General features: G+C 35.2%; 2 protein-coding genes across 2 annotated transcripts; both read right to left on the bottom strand.

The window, feature by feature from the left end:
• Positions 1 to 3,753: 3,753 nt before the first annotated feature.
• Positions 3,754 to 9,047, bottom strand: LOC127792889 (40S ribosomal protein S11-like). The gene is made up of 6 exons (XM_052323572.1): positions 9,044 to 9,047; positions 8,477 to 8,505; positions 8,265 to 8,367; positions 4,259 to 4,403; positions 4,080 to 4,169; positions 3,754 to 3,997 (listed from the first exon to the last, which is right to left on the bottom strand). The coding sequence occupies exons 1-6, from the start codon at positions 9,045 to 9,047 to the stop codon at positions 3,907 to 3,909; spliced, it is 462 nt and encodes a 153-aa protein (XP_052179532.1). The 3' UTR covers positions 3,754 to 3,906.
• A 372-nt stretch (positions 9,048 to 9,419) lies between these two features.
• LOC127788504 (ubiquitin-like domain-containing protein CIP73) lies at positions 9,420 to 26,151 on the bottom strand. Its single transcript, XM_052316864.1, has 16 exons — positions 25,926 to 26,151; positions 24,752 to 24,926; positions 24,226 to 24,343; positions 22,828 to 22,908; positions 17,834 to 17,937; positions 17,646 to 17,720; positions 16,432 to 16,584; positions 16,211 to 16,280; positions 15,804 to 15,967; positions 13,021 to 13,185; positions 12,795 to 12,866; positions 12,500 to 12,632; positions 11,959 to 12,360; positions 9,960 to 10,144; positions 9,755 to 9,835; positions 9,420 to 9,665 (listed from the first exon to the last, which is right to left on the bottom strand). Exons 2-16 carry the CDS (start codon positions 24,878 to 24,880, stop codon positions 9,657 to 9,659), a joined length of 1,941 nt encoding a protein of 646 aa, XP_052172824.1. The 5' UTR covers positions 24,881 to 24,926; positions 25,926 to 26,151; the 3' UTR covers positions 9,420 to 9,656.
• Positions 26,152 to 26,893: the final 742 nt, after the last annotated feature.

Raw genomic sequence — 26,893 nt, 5'->3', positions numbered from 1 at the left:
GAACATATATATATATAGCATTTATAGGCCGCTATATAAGTTCAAATTAAAAATGATACTTCTGCGAAATGAGACACGAGATACGTACCCAAGAAGATACCTTCGAGCAGGAACATTCAATTCAACATACATATATATAGCATTTATATTTATATTATTATAAGGCCGCTAAGTTCAAATTAAAAATGATACTTCTGCGAAATCAGATATTATAATCATTTTAGAAATATTTCTGTGTACGTATTTATATTAATAATATAAATATATACAACATATTATGATCAATAATCCAAATTCTAAGAAATCATGAATGAAAGTATCTGGTAAACTGCATGTAAAGAAGAATAATTGTTTATATACGTTAGTTTTACAACTTTAGAATAGAAAGATAGAGCACACTTTCTGTTTTTTAGAACTGAATACAGCCCCACTAATTCTATGATTTAAGGACCGACCATACCATAGTTACCTGGTTTGTGAAACATTTGGTATACAGAACGCGGTACGGGAATGTGATACGTTATTTTTCCCGGAATGCAGTACGTGGGGGTAGGTTTCTTCGGTTCGCCAGTTTGTCACTTAGTTTTTTAAATATATTAATAATAATAAAAATATTAATTAAATAAATATTAATATAATAATTTTAAAATTTTAAAAAATAGAATGAAATATGGAATCTCAGCTTTAGCCAAAAAATGAAATCACAACTCTAGAAAGAGGCTAAGCTTTATTGTCTCCACCAACTGATGCAACTGGGAGTCTCTAGTTGATGCGACGGACCGAGAGAGCCAGAGAGGCAGCAAGCGAGAGAGTGAGGGGAGAGCCGACGGCCGGTGAGGGCGAGTGACGATCGAGGGCGAGGCGGCGCAAGTGAGCGACGGAGCTAGAGAGAGGCAACAAGGAAGAGCGATTGAGCGAGGCAAGCGACCGAGGAGGGCGAGCGAGTCAGCGACCTTAGTGACGGTTTGAGTCATCCGACGAAGGCATGGAGGCCGGAGTGAGTAAGAGTGAGAGATAGCAGCCCGCAACCGACAACGAGCGAAGCGAGAAAGGGAGAAAGGCAGAAAAGGTGGACGGCGAGCACTTGAGCGAGAGAGGGTCTGAGGAAGGGTTAATGGCGAGACTGAGTGTAGGCCAAAATTAATGGCATCAAAGATCCGGGTCTTCATTACAGGGGAATTGGGACACGTCCCCAAGCTTTCCAAGACGCAAACGCACCGCGTTCCACTGCACGTGTACTGGAACATGGTTCCCGAGGGGAGGGGCGTATTAGATAACTATGGACCATACCTATTACAACTTTTCTTTTAACAACTCTTACAAAAAAAAAAAAAAAACTATTCATAAAACAAGGACATCCATTTCTTTTTACTATAAAACCCTCCACAGCCAAATTAAATATGATTACAAAATATTCGAATATCTAAAAAAGCCTGATTTCAACAATATATATATATATATGCAGGACTCGATCCTGTATGTAAAACTCATTTAAATTAAGTCTACATATATAATTGAGCACAAAAAAAATTAATCCTCCTAAAGAGTCTGTTTATGTCAAGATACCATAAAATTTTTATTTTTTCAATTAATATTACTTTCTAGATATATATATTAACCAGTGCGAATTATGCATGTGTACAAATTAATATTTTAAGTAATGTCATATGTAAGAAATGATTGTGTCTTATTCTCTTTATAATTTATTTTTGCTGTGACGATTGTCATCTTTTAGTTTGTTTGATAGATAAAGTTAGTCAAGATAATTATAAAAATATCACTGTCATCTTATTATTAATATTATTAGGGTATTAATGTTAATTGTGTTCTTAAAATAATAGTTAATTAAACAATAATAAATGTTTCTTAATTATTTTTAAATAAAGTATATTTATTACACCATTCAAATTCTATTAGTTGATTAAATAATTCAGAATATGATTCATTCATTTATTATTAATCAATAAAATTATTTAAATATTAAGAATAAAATACAATAAATACACTTAAAAGGAAAATAAGATTGGGAGTACTCTTAAATAGCATTAGAATAGTGGTTTGTACGTAGCATGCACATATAGAAAAATAATTAAGTAAAAAAAATTATTAATTGATATTTGATGGTAATTATTTAAATTTTTATATTTTAAATAAAATGAGTTTTAGTATAGTGGGTAACAACAGTTTAAAATTTAGATATATAAAAATTATCTTAAAAAACACTTTACTAACAAAAATTTTGTAATGCGTACAAAAATTATCTTAATATTTATTTATGTGATAGTATGGATGGATGTCATTGTCAATGAATTGCAAGAGGCTTTCCTAAGGCTGAAAAATTCATACACGGAGAATAAAAGTATTCTCTCTCTATACGTACACAAAAGTGATGAACTCCAGGGATCGAAGCAACCCCTAGGAACATTAACATACAAACAGTGGGGTGAAAAGTCAGTAGGTTGGCTGTACTTGGGCATCTCCCTCCATCTCTGCACGCCTGTCCGAGTGTGACTTGGCTTTCGGAAACAAAAAAGAAGCTGCTTCAGTTGGACAACCCTGAATAATCAGACCCTCTCCCAGTTGGTTCTATCATCTATGGCTATGTGTGGTTGCAATCCACGCCGGAGCGGAGCCAATGATAAATCAGCGCATATTCTATACAGCGAGAATAAAAATATTCTCTATACGTTCACACACACGCGGATATATTGCTCAGAATGACGTAGTCAAATTGGTTTTTTTTTTTTTTTAAAGGGGAGGGGAGGGGGAAAGGGTGTTATAATAGTCAATTTAATTATATTTTCTATATATAAATTTGAACAAAAGTGATGGACTCTTAAGAAAACTACAATAACAACATAAATGTTATCCTATAGTCAAATGTTCGAGACATGCAGCGCCCATGCACTCTTTAATATTGTCTATCTTACGTAAATATTATATTGTTTGACATAAATAATATAATATTTTTAATAATAATAAAGATAAAAAATATTAATTTATAGAACGATAATATTATGTTCGCGCAACCTAGATAAAATAAGAGAAAAGACATAAATCTCCTTTTTCAAAATAGAAGAACAAACATATTGTCATTTTTTAAATATGGATTAAGTAATAATTGGGATATGATAAATTAGGATTAATATCAGTAGATCGTGAGTTCAATTTCTTATTTTATTTAATAAAATAAAATTTTTATCTATAATTTACTTTCTCTATTAAAATTAAAAACACATAACGTAAAGAGAGATTCATAGAAAGAGAGCAATCAATCTTCGAACACATAACATAAAAAGGGGTTCACATAAAAGGCAATCAATTCTTGAATGCTTATTCCAAATGTGTATAAACTATAATTATATCTAAATTTATTTAAAAGACAAATTAAGAGAGAAAGCCACTCCCTTCCAGGACTAGTCGGATGAAGATCAAAACTTGGGTCATTAAAAAAAAAAAAATAGAATTGCATTTTTACTTAAATTTGTTAGTTTTGCTTTTGGCTAGATCAAGATAGATATCATTAGATGACAATGTTTAGCAGTTATGGGGTGAAGGTTTGTTTCATCTATTTTGGACAAATAAGACTTAACCAGGGACAACACAAACATTAATTAACCCATTCCACAAATACTCCAATTTTGTTAGTGTGACCCAGAACAGGCTATAACACGAACATCAAGTACAGATTGTAAAGCCGATCAACACCACTATGCCAACGGGACGGGTTCGCATCACATGAAAGCTGGCAACATTAAAATTATTTGATGGAAAGTATAAATTGCCACGTCGATAAATTTTCAAATTTGAATAGCAAATATAAAATGTCTAGCTGAGCTCAATCCAACGTTATCGTCCTTTGTTGCACAATATTAATCCTAAGAAAAATCCTGCCTCTGAACTCAATCACATTGCAGTAAATGCCTTCTTTCCACCACCGGGAGAACCAGCTGGAACCACTTTTAGTACATTACACCTTACAGTCTTTGACAATGGCCTGCACAATGGAATATAGACAGTCATATAAAACCGAGTATACTCCAAAATGCATCAAGAACTGTAGAGGTTTTAAGACAAACCTGCACCGGCCAATAATAACATGGTCTCCCTCTTTTACTCGGAAGCAAGGGGATTTATGAGCTGGAATATTTGAATGCCTCTTCTCGTATCTGAAATTATAACAAATGTAAAAAGTTTGACCTTAAAATATATTTTTTTCCAAAAACAAAAACACAATTAGATGAAACATTATTCTTGCCTCTGGTATTTCTTGACATAATGAAGGTAATTGCGTCGAACAATGGTTGTTCTCATCATCTTGGCACTATGGCAGGTTCCAGCCAGTATACGGCCTCTTATAGAAACATCACCAGTAAATGGACATTTCTTGTTAATATAGGTTCCTGTAAACAGAGAAGTAAAATTCTAATTACCGAAATTGATCTTAATCCAGAAGGCTCCAGTCATTTTAAGCAAAGTCAAGCTCACTTGCAATTCAAAACCTCCCTCATCTTACAATATTAGAAATAGACAACCAGAATTTGAACAACATAGCAATACAAATATCTAACTAAAAATAAAAAACAATAAAAAGGCAGAAATTATTCATTTGTAAGAGAAAATGTTTATACATGCACAACCACTCAATATAAAACCTGTGCAATGTTCACGGTAGATGCTTGCCTCCCAAAAAAAAAACCCTATTGAGACTGATTACTATTTATTGGTTTTGCATGCATTACATATAAATAAATATTCAGCTAATTCCGGGATATAAAACCTAGACTTGTTAACTCCATCTATGGATTTCTATTATCACCAGACCCAAACCCCTTAGATAGCTGATAGCTAGCATAAAACTCATCAAATCAAACAATATGAATTCTAGACAAATAAAAAATTGCTGGGGCATAACTATTCATAACAACCCATTGCAATGCTAATTTGTAGTGAAAAATGAGCTTTGGCTAATTCATCAATGTCCAAATGTAGAGCTAAATCTACAAGGACTCTCACATCTCTTCATGGGCAGATTCAAGTAAAGTAAAAAACTCTTCAAGATCGGAGATTAAGATTGGATCATAAAATATCAAAACCAGCGTTATTAAAAGTGCACTTAGGCACAAGGCACACCCTAGGCGCCTGAAATGCCTTAGGCGAGCACAAACCATCAAGGCACGCCTCGACCCAAGGCACCTTGGGCTTAGGCATGCCTTTGGCTTTTTTAACTATTTTTTTTAATTTTACTGTTCATTACTTTATTTAACTTTATTGTTTAATGTTTAAATTTATTGCTTCAACTACAAATTTGACAATGAGTAAAATGGCTACTACTTTAAATGCTCTAATTGAATTTGAACTAGATGAAAATGAAAAGGGAGATGATGTGGAAGAAGATATTAGAGATGATACTTCTATGAAAATGTTTGATCTTGATGACGATGATGATTTTTAGATTATTTAAAATGCATAATTAGTTAATCTTGATTAAGATTTAAGACCTATAAATTATTTTAAAATTTAATTTAAGTTGACTTAAGAACTTTTAGATTGCATCTTTTGACATTTTTTATTATTCTTTTTATTAGAATATATTAATTTTTTTACTTTCCTTGATAACATACTTGTGAATATGTTATTAAGAGTTAGAACCTATTTTATACCTCATTCTTCAACTAGAATATATATTTTTTTCTTTTTCTTTTTTTTAGTTAGCATTTGCCTAATTCCATTAGGCACCCGTCTTGCACTTTAGGCTCCAATACCTTTTTGTACCTTAGTGCGCCTTGAGTCTTTAATAACACTAATTAAAACTTTAACAAGAAACTTTATGAAAGTGACATGTTATAATCAAGAGAAATTAATATTATTCACTTCCAAGAGGTTTGAGATCGTTGGATTTGGTACTCATGAAATGATCAGACAATTAATGGAATGGTGATTAATATGAATGAAACTTGAAAGGATGGCGTAGTGGATATGAAGACAACAGAAGAAAAGATTATTGCAGCTAAAGTTACTTTTGGAGAAGAGACTAATATTGTACATATGCATATTGGATTAGGATAGGATATAAGGCCAATTTTGGAAAGATTTAAAGGTACAGGAAATACCTAGAAATGTATATGACTATGAGGGATATGGATTTGGAGAAAGAAATAACGAGGGAATATGGGAAGATTGTGATTTTTAAGAAAGAAATAACAAAGTGTTATAATCCATTGCAGGGTATGGAACCCATATTGGAAGTTCAAACTCCTGGTGTGAGGTTTATAACCTCTTTGACACCCTCCTCTTAACAGCTAACTTTTGAGAGTGAGTTCTATCTGAGGGTTATAATAGTGGTGTCAAAGCCAACCACATGACACCCAGTGCAAGTGAGGGGCAACGGAAATGATGCCAGCATTGCAGTGTTCACTCAGGACTAGCAATGGCTAGTGCACAACCTGCCGTCATGGGCGTCGGGTTGTGGAGCGTGGTGGTATGTTATGGTCCATTACAGTTTGTCCCACATTGGAAGTTCAAGCTCTTGGTGTGGGGTTTATAACCTCCTGGACACCCTCCCCTTAACAGCTAGCTTTTGAGAGTGAGTTCTACCCAAGGGTTATAATAGTGGTATCAATCAAAGCTGACCACATGGCTCCTAGTGCAAGCAAGGGGCGATGGAGGTGACGACAGCATTGTAGTGTTCGCCCGGGACTAGCAATGGCTAGTGCATAGCTTGCCGTCGTGGGCGTCGGGCTGTAGAGCGTGGTGGTATGTTATGGTCAACTGCAGGTATGGGACTTATCCCACATTGAAAGTTCAAGCTTCTGGTGTGAGGTTTATAACCTCTTGGACACCCTCCCCTTAACAGCTAGGTTTTGAGGGTAAGATCTACCCAAAAGTTGTAACACAAGGGAAAACCTATTCTGGATTCTGCCATGATATTTGAGCTGATCATAGCCAACAATAGATTTTAAAAAATGAACAGTTCATATGAGATAAGAGAACTGCTTGCCTAATTATAATAATGAGAGAGATGTTAACATTGTGGAAATTATAAATCAGGTCAATGAGTCACACTATTGGGGCTGCAAATAAACAGCACCACAATGTGTTTATAGGCTTATTCTAAAATAATGTGTTTTATGACATTTTTTTGTCATACCATTTATATTATTCAAAATTTAAAAATATTTTAAAACATACTAATTTAAACAAACTTTAAATTTAGAGCTCATGAAAAGGCTCATTTTGAATTTGAAGCTCATTTAGTATAAATTAGTTGAGCCCCAGCCTAACAAAATTCTTAACACGTCGAATCCTAGCTTGAGTTTGACAAAATTCTTAATAAACAAATCTAAGCCTAGAAACACTCTCTTTTGTAGCCCTACACACTATGAAACTCTAAGAAAGAGAGATTGAGGAAAGATTAAGAAAAGAAACCAAGATGAATGAAAATCAATTTTGTTCCATGTATGACAAGTCAATAATAGAAGTTATATATTTGTTAAAGTGCCAAAAGAGAAGGTACAAAGATAAACAAAAAAAATTACATATGGCATAACCATATAAATTTTGCCCTTTAAATATTGTAATCTACCTCCCAATAGCCAAACATCTCATTATAGATAAAGGATAACTTCTACCCTCGCAAGACAGCTAATATAAATGGTAAGGCATGATTGAACGTGCTGACATCTCTAAACCGTGGGTATTACAATGTGAGAGCATGTTGCCTTTGATTCATTAAAAGCAACATATGATGGGCTTACTCCTCACTTCCTCAGAACTTATATTAGATACATGTCCTACAGGAAAATTCATTTAGACCAACTGTCAAAAATACTGATTAACAGTCGCCCTAGGACACAACTTTCTAATCTAAATATTTATGAGTACAATAATTTTCAGTACATAGTAAGCATAGAAAGACCAAGTTAATGATTTAGCAAACAATAAAGAGCTAGTAACCTTGAATTTTTAAAGATCTTTCACTTTATGCCACTCGTTATGCATCAGCCAGCTAGATGCCTAGAAACTTCTTGCTGGGAATGATACACATTATTCTCCTTTAAAAGAGTTCGAAAAATAAATCTAATCCAACGCTTCAAAATTCCAATTATATGCAGTTTCCCTTAATATCATAGAAAAATCGAGTTCCCACTGTCATTTATCCCACGCATTATTAATTAATCCAACAATGAAGAACGCACTAATTCTTTCAAAATCCATTTGATTATAAATTAATTAAAAATGGCAAACTCACGACTATACTGTACCTTCAGTTGCCTCTCTAGGAGTCTTGAAGCCTAATCCAATACTCTTCCAGTAGCGATTCCCTCCCTTTCCAGGTCGTTCCCCTTTTCCTGATTTCTTCGAGCAGCGACAAACACATTGTTAAAACCATAATTCGTCTGATCCCCTCATGAAACACAGACCGGCGAATAAACAAACTCGAAGATAGGCAGAGCGAATCGCCCGAATCTCACCAAAGAAACACCTTTGGCTGCTTAAGAACGCCTTCTCATTATTATTTTTAGCAGCTGAGAATTAAGCACATTTTGATGACAAGATGACATAAGCGCATGGGATTAAGGGAAAATGCTAGAAAGCCTGACGGGCTTACCGACGGGCTTATCGAAAGCGGGTAAAAAGATAATTTTACTCCATGCCCTGCTTTCTCTCTCCCCCTCCCATGAATTGCAACCGCCCTGCTTCTCTCCTCTCCCCTCCTATGGCCACTGCCCTAGTCTCGCCACCGCCCTCGCCTCGCTGCCATCGTCTCCTCGTCGAGCCCAATCGTTGCTACATCTTCAGCGAACCATCGACAAGGCGGCGATGGTAGTGAGGCGAGGCGCAGCGAGGCGACGGAGGCACAGTGGCAAGGCGAGGGCAACAGCGAGGCTAAGGTAGCGGCTATGGGAGGGGAGAGGAGAGAAGCAGGGGCGGGGGTAATTTTGACTTCTTGCCTCCTTTCTATAAATCTCTCTGTGAGCCTCTCTAGCTCTGAAGTGGAGCTCGGGATTAGGGTGCTCCAACTTTACGAATCAATTCAAACTCATGGGCGCACTTGGTTTGCTTCCTATATTTTTTAATTATGTTTTCTCAAAAAAAAAAAAAAAACTTTTGGTCCTATATTTAATTGTAGAGAATTTTTTTATTTTATATTATGAATTGAAAATGAACAAAAATATATATTTTTACTTTAAAAAAATAAATTACATTATCTTTTGAGACATAAAATATTAAGACTTGTTGAATTATAAAATTAAAGCTGAAAAATTAAAAATATATATTTTTTAAACTAAAATTGCCCAAAAATTCTTATGAAATTTATTGAAACGATATAATTTTTAATAAGCATAAAAAAAACTAAGTTTAAACTATAAACCTCTATAAAACTAAACAAAAACTACATTGAGTGTAGATGAAACTTATCCCAATAACAAAAATTGTGGACAAATTCACTCGAATATTCAAAGGATCAAAAAGGGAAATAGTTCCAATATTGAAAAGTTATGGATAAATTCACTGGAATGAACAAAAATTCCTATACCAAAATGGTACAATCTTGAAGCCTACAAAAGTACAACAGATTGTTGTTCTTAACCAGTCAGTTACAAGCTTCACATGTCAAACCCAAGCTCCAAAGTCTTGTGTTTGGGAAAATCTCACTCCCTCTGCAGTAATTAACAGGAAAAAATAGCTTATGTATAGAAAAAGAATTTCATACTGTATAGAAAAAGAAGCAGCAGCAGCAGCGTATTACCCTTTGACGTTTTGAGCTTGATGGACATTGTGGGTCGCGACGCTGCCTTGCTGAGGCCTCTCCATCTGCGTTTTCTTCAGCCTGGAGGAAATGTAGGCTGTTCACTTTAGGAAACTTTAAAATTGATCCTATTACTCGAAAAATAGCAAATATACTATCCATCTTTTAACAGTGGGGGGATGAACGGCTTGTAAAGCAAACTTACTTGTGTTGCTATATCCTCCGTCTCAACTTCTCCATCTGATGATGTACTAGCTGACCCCCCTGATGCAATCTCAGATATAGCGGGTATGATCTCACGCAGTAAATTGGAAAAGAACAGCCCTTGATCACTCACTCTTGGCGAAGCCTCTGAAGTTGCGGGAGTAACTTGACCCGATCCATCACGAACTGCAGTGGAAAGATAGGATAAGCCCTTCATTCTTCCCTTTCACCCCACTTTTGAATAAGAAAGGCAATAGGGAACCAAAAATGGTGTACACCTGTTTCACCTCCCTGTTCCTTCTTAGCATAACACAAGACATGTTTCCTCTCTACTTCTACATGACTTGTGTTATACTAAAACCCACTAATCTATGCATGCCCCAACAGGAAATAGGTAGAAATTTTCATAAGACACCCCCTTAAACTCATTGGATAACTTTCTGAAAGTACCCGTTGAGGGAAATCTGAATTTTATTTACTTCTTTTTTGAAGTAGACAAATATTTGAGATACAGAAAAGAGAACCTAGGTCAAGTTATTTGGTTTGGAATATCATTACAAAGAGTAGGAGAAAAAAAATAGCTCGTGTTGCTCTAATCAAATTAATAGATGCAGCAGATCATACTTTACTTCAGACATTTAACGCTACAAAGGATTAACATGAAATGCATGTTCAGAGTTATACTTAATTTTAACCAGATCATAGAAGCAGCCCCGCTGAACAGCGATAAGGAGCCAACCATCAACCAGCTGTTTTACCCCACCGAGTGTTCACCTCAAGGACTTTACAGCACTAACCATAACGGGTTGTTCAGTTTGGAAATAAGGCTTGTCTTTTGGGAAAAGAATCATAGAAAACAAAAAAACTGGAAAACATGCTCAAATGAGATAATTTTCTAAATAAAAACAGAAAACTCAGTTTTCCAGTATTTCAAAATTCACTTGGGAGTGGATGGAATGAAACAAATATTTGGCATAAGAGGTAAGCGGAAGACCAAGAAAGACTTAGTGTAAGTTTTATTTTATAGGAGCCTTAAAGAAGATAAAATTTATAGATAGAAATGAATGGAAACTTAGAATTCATGTAACCAGCCTCACATAATAGGATAAAAGCTTAACATGTTGTTGTTAGATAACAAATATCTTTAGAGGTTTTTTCCATTGTTTTCTTCACAAAATAGGAGAGTTTTCCCCTTGTTTTCTGCATAGAAAATATGAAATTCCAACTCAACCAAAATTAATATTAATTGAATAAACATTAACATCAATAAAAATACAAATAATAATATTGTAGTATAGAATTATCAACAAATAGCAAAAGTTGATTAATGATAAATAATTTATTATACTATATATTATAAATTTAAAATTATAAAATAATATTATTATTTTAAAATTGATTTAAAATAATTATATTTAACAAATTAATATTGATAATGCAATATTAGTATTATAAATAGTAAAAGTATTATTAAATAAAAAAATTGACCCAATAAATAGTCAAGATACTAATAAGTTATATCATTAATGATATAACAATAAATATTAATATTAATAATAGGATGAATATTTTTGTAATATTAAATATGTAATACTATCAATCTAATTTAGTCATAAATTAAATATAATAATATTTTAATAAATTATTATCATTAAAAGTGTATTATTAGCAATATCATATACATTGTCTTAGCATTAATATTATAACAATATAATCATTAATATTTTAATATTATCATAATAATATTATTAACAATGTATATAACAACTGAAGTGAAAGCATGTTTTCATATTTGAAACACTTATTTCAGTTTTCACAATAAGAAAATAGTCTTCCATGTAAAAAAAAATTGAATGCATTTTCCAAATTATATGTGGAAAAGGAAATTGGAGATGAAATAAAAAAAATTGTTGGAGATAAAAACCTGGGAAATGTTTTCTGTAACTAAACAGCCATTTCTAAAAGGAAAGAAATCAGGGAAAGTCATAGTGCAAGGTTACCATCTGCTCCAACATTTTGCCGCAACCCTGCAGTAGGTTGTTGCCCCAGCTCGAGACCACCAGCGCGAGGTCCATCGGACGTGTGAGGATCCCTTCCATTGTTCAGATTTCCAGAAGCAGCACCTTGAGATCTTGCAAGAACTGGATAGACCAAGCCCATTGAACCTCGAGGCAAGTCAGCAGGAGGTTGCCTGAGAGAAGCAGGTATTGCTGTAACCACAGTCCCGATAGGAAGTGCGCGGACTTCATACTCTCTGGTCAAAGATGGACTTCCAGAGGCTCCTGGAGTGGCCTGATGACTTGAATTTCTACTACCAGAAGTCAATTGGCTGCTTCGCACTGGAGACTGCTGCCCACCACTTGGTTCCCTTTGGTTAGCGGAAGGTGGACGCATCAAGGGACCTAACAACAAAGTTTGGTGTCAATAAAAAGTTACAGAAAACCAGCATGTGGAAGGAATTCATTTAATAAACATAGAAAAGGCATAGAGTAAAAGGTGGCAATAATTTATCTACATTGAAATGACCAATAATTACGCCACCTGAGTGTACACTGATGTCGACATTTCTGGGAAGGAAACCAGAGCCAAGAGATCCTCTAGACAATCCAAAGCCATGTTGTACAGTCCCAATAGGAATTGCCCCAAAGTTTGTTTCAAGTTGATAAGGAAGTGGCTGTTTAAGTTCAAATTAAAGTGAAGCAGAGCAGTTTGGTTTTGGGGTATGTTGGGATGAGGGGATATGTTAAATGCACAAAGAAAGCAATGTTGAGCAAATTACCTGAACATAAACACTAATTACAGAGAGAGAGAGAGAGAGAGAGAGAGAGAGATTAACCTGAACCATAATAGGATTGGGACCAGACATGGATACAAACACAGGAGGACCAGCATTAACAATAGTGTCAGCCTGAAGAAAGTTATACTCCCATTAATGGTATCATTACAATCATCCAAAGATTTTGCTAATGTGCATCCCCCGAGCTCAAATGACACCCACTGAAACCATGCACATTCACTTAGATGAAATTCCTTATATGACCAGGGATAAAACAAAAACTCACAGGTGATTGGCCCATTCGGAGTGTCATGGTTGTCCGACCAAGCTCGAGTAGCAGAGCACCTAAATTTTGCAAAAGGATGCCAGATCTTATAGCATTGGATTGAATGTTGGTTCTTGCCAGAGGATCAATCACATTAGCCTGATTCTCTAGTTGCCTGCTAAGTTCCTGGAAGTATGAAATGAAATGGTAAGGTTTGTTGCTTGATCATTGTGCATTTCAGGTAACAACTACATGAAGTTTATTGGCTCAGCAGGACAACGTAGAGAGGGAGTAGAAATGTTCTTCTGAAACTTTCCAGGGGCAAAAAGGGTTTGAAGAGGTCCCTTCATAGAAAATACCAGAATGAAAAACTATATCATCCAATTCAACACTAATGGAAAAAGAATTTCCAACCTTACACTTACAAGAGGGGTCTGAGGCATTGGAAACCATATTAATCATCGGCAGTAGCACAAACCTTAATCCCATTGTTGGAGTGCGCTATGCATTTTTCTCCAAGTTCTCTTTGGTCATCCTCAACCTCTTTTTGCTGCAAATTTCTTTTAATCCATCCAGTCTCCTCACAACTGCATTTATTGATCTTCTTCTCACATATCTAAACCCTTTTAATTGCATCTCTTGCATCTTATGTACAATAGGTGTCCCCCCAATCCTAACACACATAATCATTTCTATTTTTTTTTTCTTGTATGAACACACATCTATCACAACATTCTCATCTAAGTTATCCTTATATTTTGCATATGTTGGTATTTAACTACCTAACATTCCATGCCATGCAGCAAAGCTAGTTACCATCTAATAAAACTTTCCTTCTAACCTCAAATGGATTTTACAATTGCAAAAATGTTCACTTTAATCTTCTTTTGGTTATGTGAGTAACATACTCAATAATCATAATAATCATCTCTTCTCCACTTTAGTGGTTGATGGTCCTCCGATTAGCAGTTGCTTGTTGATAGTTATCGATGGATTATAGTGGTTAATTATTGGTTGTTAGTATTCAGGGATGTAGATTGGGCTAGTGACAATGATAGGATTGATAATATAGACATAAGGTTTTTTGTGGTTGTTCACGGTTGGTGGGTGATGGATGTTGATTGGTGTCATTGTGGTTGGAGGTTTATGACAATTGGCTAGGATTCTAAAAAGAGATGAAGCAAAGACTTGCTTCAGGTAAGATATTTGACCTTCTCATCAAATAATTGTCTGATTGCAGAAGGCTAAAGTGTAACAATAGCAATATATCAAGCCTTAATCTCACTATGTGGGGATAGAAGCCTAGAAATGTAATTTACACTTTTTCTTAATATATGAATTATGGTTATATACCTTAGAATCCAAAGGTTTCAAGTTGATCCAAAACAGAATATAAGAAATGCAAGTTCAGTAAAAATAAGAGTGTGGATATTGTAATAAAACTTGAAGATCAAGTTATTCTTGGAAAAAAGAGCAGCAAGCACTTCATGACATGCATCATCACCATACCAAACCATCATTACCAAATTAATTGTGAAAACCCATTTTATCACAATTGGAAAAGGATCTATAAGCCCTAAATTTAGCTGTCATTATCATTTCCCAACAAAAATATTTTAAGAAAATCTCAGCAAAAATTGCAAGAAAAAAAAAAAAAATCTCAGCACAAACAAAAGGCAGTCAACAAAGTTAGTTGTTTGTCAAACTACCAGAACCGTATAATTTTGGTGCTTGATCCATACATTTTCAAAAACAAGAGTGTTGTAATGAGCCTTACAGAAGACAAGGCAATGGACAAAAATGAATGAAAATCTAAAATTCATGTAACTGACCTCACATAATGGGATAAAGACTTTGACATATTATAATCGTATCCATCTAGTGGAAAGACTCCATTGTGATTTTGTGTGGTGGCAGTGTGAGACAATTATACCCAATCGAGATCGGGGGCAAGGGTGCCACATTAATCAAAACATTCTCATCTTTGTTACATTCATATTTTGCACATCTTGGTACATTACTACCCAACATTCTGTGACATACAACAAAACTAGTCTTATAGTTGTCTTATAAAAATTTTCTTTAGCTTTAATGGAATCTTACCATCACATAAAATTTCGAATGCATTTTTCCATTGTACCCACCCTACCTTAGTCCTATGGGTAACATCATCATTAATCTCCCTATCCCTTTGGGTGATTGTGATCCAAGATCTAAATTGATATGTTTTCAGGATGCTTTGATTTTCAAATTTCATCATAACAATATCCACACATATTTTTACTAAACTTACATTCCATATATTTGATTTTCAATTTACTGAACTTAAAACCTCTAGACTATAAAGTGTTATTCCATATATTGATTCTAATATTCATGCCTTCTTTTGTCTCATCCACCAAGACAATGTCATCTACAAATAGCACACACCAAGGCATCTCTGCCTAGATATGTTTAGTGATTTCATCCATTATCAAGGCAAATGGATAAGGACTCTATAATTGGAAAAGCCTCAACAACTCCTTCACATGTCTCTGCTCCAGAACAAGTCTTTAATAACATATATATAAGCAATTCAAACTCTTTTCCCATGCCTATTTATTATCTTTATTTTTCTTCATTGAAATCTACATCCTATATTTCGAGGCATGCAATTTGTTCTCAATCTTGATAATTTTGCCACATTTTTATTTATATATTCACATTAGATTAGCTCAACAGAAACAACTCAACCAGATATAAAAAGAATAATCTTAACTTACAAAATCTAACAAAAATGAGGGATATTGAGCTCATCTTCTTACAGATAAGCAATCTGCTGCCTGTTCAGTGAGTATTTGTCTAGTAGACAGCACCACATCGGCCAAGAATGATGGTGTTGGGAGCCCTGCCTGTCCAGCAGCAGCAGATTCTTGTCCATCATTCCCTTGTGTGCCAGCAGCTTGGGAATTACCATTCTCACCTCCAACTGCCATCACCAAAACTCAAAAGTCAGTAACATTTTTGGGAAAGAGCATACCAAATACAACACCCCCCCCCCCCCCCCAAATGAGATAAAATTCCAACCATGTTCTTATGGAAAAGTTCCATGAGACAGAGGTGAGTGAAGATAACATATATGGCCATGCTCCATAACATCCCCGCCCGCCCCAAAAAAAGAGCAGCATACATGGAAAGATATAATGATATAATGCTAGAAAATAGTCCTAACCATTTGCTCTAAATTCACGCCTTATACGAGTCAAATACTGGGACAGAGTTGACAAAGAATCAGGGATAACCTGCAAAAACAAGACAAAGATGACCATGTGGTGATGTCCCTGCTCTAGCAGAGAAAGAACAGACAATGCATGAAACAGAAATAGGGAATGGAAAAGCATCAAACCTCAAAAGGACCACACACACAAAAAAAAAAAGGCAATCAAAACTTACAGGCAGCTGCAGAGGTTCAGAAGGAACAGAAGTCAGGGATGGCGAAACATTGCTAGAGGGAATAGATTGACCCCTTCTTGTTGAATTGCCTTGTCTGCCAGAATTTCTTAAGCTACCAGCATGAATCCTTGAAAAGCTTTCTGCAGAAGCATCCTATAAATAGAAAGAATAAGTGAATAAAAATTGCTCTGATATTTCAGATGTTGTTGTGCTCAATTCTTCTCGAGTAATGTGTTGAGATGAAAAATCATAATCATCAACTGCACTTTATCCTAAGCAAGTCAGGGTTGGTGGCATATTGAGATTAAAAATAAAAATAAAAAAAAATAAAGCTGCCCCTCTCTACAAGCTTGACCTTTTAGATGAGATAGTAATTAATAATTCAACATCGTATCCAAGCAGTCAAAGATCTTAAGTTCAAACCTCATTGCCAACTCAATATTTAAATAGATACACCTATTTAGACCAATTATTCAGCAAAGTATAGCACATGAGCGAGAGTGTGTTGAGATTAAAAATATAATATAAAAAATAAAGTTACCCTCTCTGTCCCCAAATTTCATCTTTTAAATTAGATGATAGTTAACAATTCAACATGAGGAAATAAATTTCTCTAACAATCCACAATTTGCAATTGGATACATAGGAAGCCATCTTATAATCATTTCATTTACCTTGGACGTGGCTCTTGAGTAATCAATGGACGTCCAATCAAACAGAGTTCATTGATATAGATCAGATACATAACCATGGAGAAAAATATCTACCTTAACCATCACAATTTATCAACTCTATTAACATAGTCTACAACAATAACTTATCAAGACTTTATCCTATTATGTGGGGGCAACCACATAAATTCTAGTCCACTACTAGTCATTTCTATCTACGATGTTATCTGCTGTAATGCCCTTATTAAATATATCATACTTAAGTGTCTCCCACCAAATTTTTCTTAGTTTTCCTCGCTAGGTACTTGTTCCATTCCGTTCACTCTCCTCACAAGAGCCTCTATTGGTTTTCTTCTCACATAATCAAACCATTTTAATCATGTCACAGTCTCATGCATCTTATTAGAAGAAAAAGGACCCTTCACATTAAACTAAACCTAGTTGGGGATTGAGTATAAGAACAAATTGCTCAAAATGTACTAAATTTAACACAACCACCATCTCTACATGCGAGGCCTTTCAAGGAAAGTAATTGAAACTTACCCTGATAGCATCAGCCCCTTCATTGCCACTGCCAATATTTGTGATTCCATTGAAATCAAGAATGGCTGAGATAAACTATTGGATATTTTTGTGTGACAGAGAAAGAGAGAGGAAACCAGAAACGTTATATGTTAGTTAGCACCAATTCAGGACAAAATGTGAGATTGCATAACGTCATATCTACATACCCGACTGAGACCTGAAGGAATTCTGCCACCTTGTTCAGATAGATTAAAGGCTCCAATAACTACTCTAGCACCTGCATTATTGCCTTGCTGGCGAAGACTTGAAGCTGGACATTGTTACAAAAAGATAATACTGTCTGTCAAAATTAGATTTTACATACCTAGAATAATTTGATCTATATAATTTCAATGTGTGAGGAATATGTAATCCAAACATTCAACTAAAAATAGCATTTACCTAAAAGCTCATCAAGGGAGGAAAGTGAGACAAAATATGAGAATCACAACAGTTAGATAGAAACATATTGGTATTCTTCTTTGATTTACTTTTCAGTTTGTAAGCATCACCAAATAATTCAACCTGATCTCCTAGTATGAAGTCAACAGATAGAAAATGCATCGGAATATATCTACCAAAGAGTATATTTGACATCACTGCCCTGCACAAAAAGCAGTGTTATAAAGGCGCACCTAGGCTCAAGGCTAGGCGCCTGAAAGCATCCCAGGTGGGCACAGACCTACAAGGAGCGCACCTCAGCCCAAGGCGCCTTTGGCTAAGGCGCGCCTTGGGCCTTTTAATTGTTTTTTCAAGGTTTTTATTTGACTATTTGTTACTTTATTTAATTTTTTATTGTTTAGGGTTCAAATTTATTACTTCAACTACAAATTTAACAATAAGTAAAAAAGCTACTACTTCAAATGCTCCAATTGAATTTGAACTAGATGAAGATGGATAGGGAGAATTGAACAAATTCAAGGCATGCAATAACAAAATGTAACATTAAGTCACCAAAACAGCACCCCCCATACTTGCAACCATCTTTCTTAGGCTTCTATATATCATCTATGATCTCCAGATGCAAGAAGTGGACAAAAAGAGACAAAGATAATTATATTTTCATAGGCCCAAGTTAAGTAGTGGCTTTTCCTTAGTTTTCCATCTTCTTTGATTGTGTTTCATTTACTTCAATAATGTTTTGTTAAAGCTGTTCAAGTCTCCATTTTCTTTAAGATTATATTATTCTAGTAATAAAAAGTCAAACTACACTCAATATCCAATGATCAACATTCTATTGGCGTGATTAATATTTATAGACACCACAAAGGTGTCACAGCTCATGGGTAGTGAGAAGGGCATTATTGTAATAAGGTTGTAGTAATTAGTGGGAGGTATTTTGTGAGTTGTTAGGAGCACATGGGTGCTATTTTCCAGATTTCAATTACTATTGAATAGCTTATAAATAGACTCTAAAATGTAGAGAAATGTATGTTGATGAATGAAGTGATTCATATCTCCCTAATTCTCTCTCTCTCTCTCTCTTGTTTCCTCTCTAATCTCTCCCTCTAACTCTCTCTTTGAATTCTCTCTCCCTCCTTTAATTCTATCATCCAGTTTCTCTCCCAAATTCCAATCACAACCCTAGGTAATCCTAGGTATGTGACAAATGATATCAGAGCCAATCATTCCTCGGCTGTGATTATGGAGACTTTAATAGCTGAATTCAGATTTGATTCTTGAAATGCGGTTATCAGGAAGTTCTTGGCAGTTACCTAGGGCGATTCAGGCATTTAATTCCGACGAGCCAGGCGATTTCCATTGCTTCAAGCACATACAATTTGGCTTGGAATTGAATCGGAATTGAGAGGCGAAGTCGTGCGAAGCAGACATCGGCTCGGTATTGAAGGCGACATTGGCCAAGATAGTTCCGACAGTGATCGGACTTATATGTTGAAGGCGACACTCCTCAGCAAGGAGATCTAGGCATCCGATCCTAATCCTAGCCACAATCTGGAATCGGCATTAAACTCAAGTGTCCTTGATTGCATCCCAGATCTAGTCGTTGCAGGTGACCAGGGTGAGAAGGAAATTACAACTGAAGTAGACTAAGGCATCAGAGAGAAGCAGATTGGAGCAATCGGAGGCTACAGCGATCGCAATCGAATCCAAGCAATCTTGAATCCGCTGTGAATCGAACGCAGAATAGGAGGATCGGATTGGCATTGCGGCCATAGGCTATTGCTCTCAGTGACGAAGTCAAATCAGGTAAGGAGGAGTTACGCAGCGGAAGTGGCTTCAAAAGCAAGACGGTGGACGGTGATTGGGTGGCGATAGTGACTCCAAGAAGATTGAAGCAAAGCTAGTGGCTCTCCAGGCCTTGGAGGGTGATCGGGTGAGAGAAGAAGGCACCGAATCCAACAAGAAGGAAGTCGACTCGAAGGTAGAAGAGATGAACCAAAATTGAGTGGGCTAGGCACTCCAACCCAGCGACTACTGCAAGGCAGAATTGAACACGGATTGGAAGGCGTAGTTGAGCCAAGCAAGTTTGGATTTGAAAAGCGAAGCCGAGCAAAGCAACTTCGGCCTGGGAGTGAAGACAACACAAGCCGAAAGAATTCCAACGGGATATCGAGCGGAATTAGGAGGCAAATCAAGAGCAGCAAATTCTAGGAATTCCAGAGACGGTGTTCTACCAACACCGAGTGGCTGAAAAGGAGAAGGTAAAAATGGCTGCAACTAATCTAAGTGGAATTCCATACATTTGGTTCCAGAATTGGAGCTGGGGAAGGGTGGAATTGAGCTGGCCGCAATTTGTAATTGACTTGAGTAACCGGTTTGGAGAAAGGACCAAAACCTATATGATCAATGGAGCTTCTAAGGTTGTTAATTTGGAGATGCAAGAAGCTGATGAGGAAGAAAAAGCAGCAGTAGAAGGGATCGAAGAATTGGGGGATGGCAGTCCAACAATTGGCAGCATCTCAAGCACTCTCACTGGTACTGAAAATCCAGCCGCTAAAATCCTCAATATGACACCGTTGGAGGAGGTAACTGTTGAGGATAAAGCTAAGATGTTAGCTAACAATCCGGAAGCCAAAGATCTTGGAATGGAAACGCCCACAACAGCCTTAAATTGTGGAGATTTTAAATCTATTTCCCTTGAAAGAATAGGAATGGAAGGAGTGACTGAATTACCTACTCTGAATCAGGTAACTCCAACTGAGAAATCAGTCAATTGGAGGGAAATTTGTGCTTTAATCGAAATGGATAACCAATGGAGGGCAGTTCAAGAATGGTTAGAGGTTAAGGGAGGATGCTTGCATGAAATTGATTACACTAAAACCTTCCAGCAGTATGTTTCTGATTTAGAGCAATGGAGGATGCAAAAGGATAAAGTGAAACAAGATGAAAGGAAGAAAAGGAAGGGATTCTTTGTTGAAGGAACCGAGACCCTTGTTGTTTTGCTTACTCATGTTTCCATTGGTGTGGCAGCAAGACATACTACTGTTGCTGCTGAGGAGAAGGAAAAAAGAAAGCAAAAGAGAAGGGAAAAACAAGATAAAAAGAAGGAAAAGCGAAGAAGAAACCAATGGGTGAGGACGGGCATTGGATGAAGAAACAATGGCTTGGTTGTAATAAGTTTCTTGGGGACAAGAAACCTTTCAAGGGGAGGGGAATGTCACAACTCATGGGTAGTGAGAAGGGCATTATTGTAATAAGGTTGTAGTAATTAGTGGGAGGTATTTTGTGAGTTGTTAGGAGCACATGGGTGCTATTTTCCAGATTTCAATTACTATTGAATAGCTTATAAATAGGCTCTAAAATGTAGAGAAATGTATGTTGATGAATGAAGTGATTCATATCTCCCTAATTCTCTCTCTCTCTTGTTTCCTCTCTAATCTCTCCCTCTAACTCTCTCTTTGAATTCTCTCTCCCTCCTTTAATTCTATCATCCAGTTTCTCTCCCAAATTCCAATCACAACCTAGGTAATCCTAGGTATGTGACAAAAGGCTGAGTTTTCATTATACAAAGAAAGATGCAAATTCAAGTCTAGTATATTACCTACCAAAAAAATGTATGAAACTATCATCACACTTCTAAACCATAGAAATCATCCAACAAGAGGAGTAGATGATATGGAAGAAAATATTAGAGATGATGATTTTAATGATGAAAATATAGAAATGTTTGATCTTGATGATGAGAATAATTTTTAGATTATTTAAAATACATAATTAGTCAATCTTGATTAAGATTTAAGACCTATAATTTTTTTTAAGATTTAATTTAAGTTGACTTAAAGACGTTTAGATTACATCTTTTGGCATTTTTTATTGTTTTTTTTATTAGTATATGTTGAATTTTTTAATTTCCTCGATAACATACTTGTAACTATGTTATTAAGAGTTAGGACTTATTTTATACCTTATTTTTCAACTAGCATATATATTTTTCTTTTTTTTTTAGTAAGCATGCGCCTAATTCCATCAGGAGTGCACCTTGCGCCTCAGGCTCCAACACCCTTTTGTGCCTTAGTGCGCCTTGAGCCTTTAATAACACTGACACAGAGTACTAAAGCATTTTGATAATTAACGAGACAAATTCGGCGTATAGCAATTTTGTAAGTTTTTCATTAATAGAGAGACAGAATGCTTAGTATTTTCATAATATATTATATGAAAGGCTTATTTATTAGGAGCATGAACCTATAATATTTTTAAGTAGTCATAGCTCTTTCTTTCTTTTCTGAAACTATTAAGGCATAACCATTTCATATTCCTGACCTTAATATTTACCATGTGAAGCTCCTTTATAGATTATTAAACTTCAAAAATTATTTCGGTCAATAAAAAATTTTATGTTGCTACTGACCCAAATCTGTTTGAAGAGTAGAGTAGCCACAACGATTAGAGCAAGTTCCCACCCTGATAACTCAATTTTTTCCAGAGTTTGATACTAGATAAGAACCCATGAAGGGAGTGTAATGCAAGAAATCAAGGTTTCAACATAGGAGCAATCTCAAAACAGGAATCCTAGCCTTGAAAAATATTTTTATTTTGTAGCGTCTAAATAAAAGAAAAAATTACAAAAAAGGATGCCAATATGAACAGAATGGAATCTTATATATAGATGTTGCAGTTGTCAATTTTCCATATTAAATATTGCACCATATCAAAATATATAATAATGTTAGTTTAGGAAACTGAAAGCATGCCAGACCTGGGCAATCAGGAGAGCTCCCTGATGATGGCAGAACTGGCTGTCTTGCAACCAAGTGTAAAGTGTGACCGTCTTCCACATCTATAATTGTATTTTGTTAGGGGCTACTATATTCAAATGAGATATTAAAAAAAAAAAAACATATTTAAAATGTTCAGGGAAAATGTAAAATCTCTCTCATACCAATAGACAGCAACTTGGATGTTCTACCTAACAGCACCAACACTTCATAAATTACCCCAATTTTAACTTGGAAACAATTAAAAAATGTAGTATTGCTAGAAATGCTTCTCAGACAGACAGTATGCTTGTATCCTAATAAGTAATAAAAAATTACAATCAACTATAGTTTGTGAAAGGTTGAAGTTCCTCCCAAGACATGGAGCCCCCAAAGGGCAATCACATATGACAACCTAATAAAAGTGTTGGTACGTGATTTAAAATTAAGTACATTAGTTTAAATTAATGAATTGGAAATCCAATATGCTTGGCTACCCAAAAGACATGTATTAAGATATACATCACCTAGACAAGTTATACATTAATTAGGATCTCCAAAAGACAGTCATGAGTTAAGAAGCCCAAAGGATTTGCCTTCAAATATTAAAACATTCATAATGAAGATATCTATAAATATTAGTATATATTGGTCATCTAGATTTGAGGTTGAGAAGTACTTGGTTCTCATCGGTTAGTACAAAACCGTGAGGGAATGGGATCAAATCTGAGTTAAGTTGAATCCTGGAGATAGAGTCGTTGGATCCCTTGAATCCTATGTCCATGATCAAGGGGTTTCCCATCAAATTTTCTTAGGTCTTCCACTCCACTTTTTGCTACAAATTTCCTCTATTTTATTCAGTTGCCTCACAGGTGCTTTTATCAGCCTTCTTCTCACATATCCATCTTATCTTCAACAGGCACCACTTCAACCTTATTGCATATAGTCTTGTTTTTCATTTTGTTTTTTCATGTATGGCCACACCCACACATCCACTGGAACATTCACATCTCAATTTTTCTTTTCCAATAGCATAACCAAATTAGACAGCTAATTTTGACACTGAAGTTTATGAAATTGCTGACGCACAGGCAGAATATCTATCAGAAATAGTGATGAGGACCTGATTTCTGGACTTAACAAGCATGACAATGCTCAAATAAACAATTTCTGAGTTACTACAGGAACTTCCTATACATAAATAGAAAGATAAAATGGGTAAAATTATCGCATGAAATGAGCATATGCATATAAAGTGAGAGTAAAAGAATAGATCATTTTAACAACAAATGCAGCTAATAATCTACAGATGGCATATCTAACAAGGTTGTGCAAGTAATACATAAGTAAATGAAATGAAAGTGATGTTAAATGCAATATGTGCAATAGAAAAAGAATACAATAAGCTGAGAGGAGCTGGTCATCCTTCAAGACTCTTCCGCGGCATATCAGTGTCTGTTGTTCAGATAACATGCCAGTAAGAGTAGCGATTTGTTCTTTCAGTGCAGACACAGACACCTGAATGAGATTTACAAATAAAGAAAGAAATAAGAAATAAATTTTTTATCATTACTTGAACGCGATATACAAGCATAAGCACTAGATGTGAATATCCACAGATAGAATAATGAAGACAATTCACAAGACAGAATCCTATGTCTTTGTCCTGATGTAAATTTTACATGATTATAAATGGTTTCTTCAAGAAAAGGAGGGGAAAATTTCCAGTGTGACTTACACTCTTTAAAAGTGAAGGCATAATCTTACTAATTGGCAGAAGATGGTGCAGGATTGTATCACAACAAATAATCAACAAACTTAACAACTATTTGCATTCAAAAGAACTTAGACAAGTTGATATTATTTATTTAGTAAATGACCCTGAGAGAGGGAGAGAATTTCCAGTAAAATAAACAAGGCACTTACACATTTATCCACTCTCAGAGTGTATGTGTGGGAATCCAATGTCTTTATCTTTATTTCAACTGTTGCTTCAGAACACTTAGCCATGTCACTTCCAGAGATCCTACCTTCATCGCCACCACTACTTCCCATTTTCCTCAAGGTCCAGTCAATATCCAGAATAACTGCAGGAAAAAACCTAACATTTGACACATTTTGACAGGTAAATGAGATGTCGAGGCACTCAGGCATCCCACTTAGGTTTAAAATTTTGGAACATTAATAGATGAAAATAATCTAAGAAACATGGATATTTATGTCCAGGACGCCATGGAACAGTATAATGATAATAAGGCACGACAGGGTAGGCACATACCCAGCGAATCCAGAAAGTATTTCATATGTTCAATGACACGGGTAATTCATACAAGTTGGATACATGCATGTATCGTGTAACTGTCAACCCATTAACATAAAGCAATGCATATAAACTAGAACTACACAACAAACTCTACTCTATGGCCAAACGTCAATGGTGAAACAAACTTGGCAAACTAGGCCTGTGCTACAAACTATATTCTCTAGGAATCCTTATCTTAGATTCAGGTGCAGACGAGATGAGACATGTGAGAGTGGACGGAGAATATCCCGCACTGAATGGAACCAATCAATCTAATTCCCATACGACCATCCATCCACAAATCAAAAACCAAAAACTTCTTTTACAATTACAGTAAAGGCTAAACTGCATAAAACCCATTAATACTTAATGACTGAATATAATTATATTGAACACCAAAATCTCAATTTCATGCCATTTTCAGACAAACAAAGTAAAAGAAAAAGTTAACAAAATTGGTGAATTCCAAGTGAAGAAACTTCCACAAAACCAATCTTGAACTAAACAATCCCCCCCCACCCACCCCAAAAAAAAAATATATATATATATATAAATAAAACCCTGAAATTGATCCGATGCGATAGAATTCAGTCGGTACTAGCATACATTGGATAAAAGCCTAAACATTTCCAACGCTCTCTAAGGTCTATTCAAACAGAACGAAATTCACAAGCCCTAAATTCCACTGAGGTCGGTAATTCTAGTAAGGAAAGGAAACACAAAACACGCACAATTGCACCAATATATGAATTCAACAATTCAAGAAACATAAAAGGAGCACTAAGAGAGGAAATAGACCACGGGACAGAAAACAGATTCAATGATCGAAGCGAGAGGAGAGGGATCGTTACACGGCGAATCTTGATCGAGAACGGTCCGGACGATTGCCTGCTTGGAGAGCAGAACAGGGTGATTTCTCCGTCGCTCCCTCTGTATCTCCAGTCCTGTGAGAGAACTCTTCGTGACTGATTTATATAGTAGCCGACTGTGTGTGCGCGCGTCCTGTTTGTAATTTTAGGGTGGTGACACATCTCACCCTTGGCGTGCGTTTCATTGTATGGATGAAATTTAAGTGAAAAATAAATAAATTTTAGAGAATTAAATTACAGAAAAAATAAATTTTTAAAAATTAAAAATTTAAATTATTTGATTGATATAATTTTTTACTTTAAAAATGATGTTATTTTCTATCTCTTAGTATTTAATTGGTAATATTTTTCATAAAATTTAGTCATTTTCCTAGCATTTCATATTTGATAGGCATTATTTTTCATGAAAAATAACATATTTTTCTTGAAATTTAATGATGAAAAAATATTTAAAATATTAAATCTTGTACAAAAAATTAAAACAATAACTTATTTTAAATTAATTAAATCATTTTCTCAAATAAAACTACAAAATTAAAAAAATTATTTTCCAAAGAAATAATTTATTCATATTTTATATATATATATTTATTAATTATTAAAAATACAAAATATAAATAGTTTGCAAACCCTCTCCTACCTGCCTTTGGGCCTGTTTGTTGCAGTTTAAAAGCTGTAACTTTTAACTTCTAGCTTCAAAAAAGTGGGTATATAGTGTTTGTTTTACCTTGTAGAATTTTAGCTTATATCTTTTACTAGCTTTTAGAAGGGGTAGAAACTGATTTTTTCAAAGCTGGGGTAACCCCAATTTCTACAACTTATGATTAAATAGTTGCATTTTTGTGATAATTTTGTCCATGTTTTAACAAATAATTAATCTTCTGTCCACGCAATCAA

Source organism: Diospyros lotus, chromosome 1 (genome assembly GCF_014633365.1).
Source record: "Diospyros lotus cultivar Yz01 chromosome 1, ASM1463336v1, whole genome shotgun sequence".
NCBI classification, from domain to species: Eukaryota; Viridiplantae; Streptophyta; class Magnoliopsida; order Ericales; family Ebenaceae; genus Diospyros; species Diospyros lotus.
The sequence above is the reverse complement of the archived record's forward strand: the minus strand, read 5'-3'. Positions and strand labels throughout refer to the sequence as shown.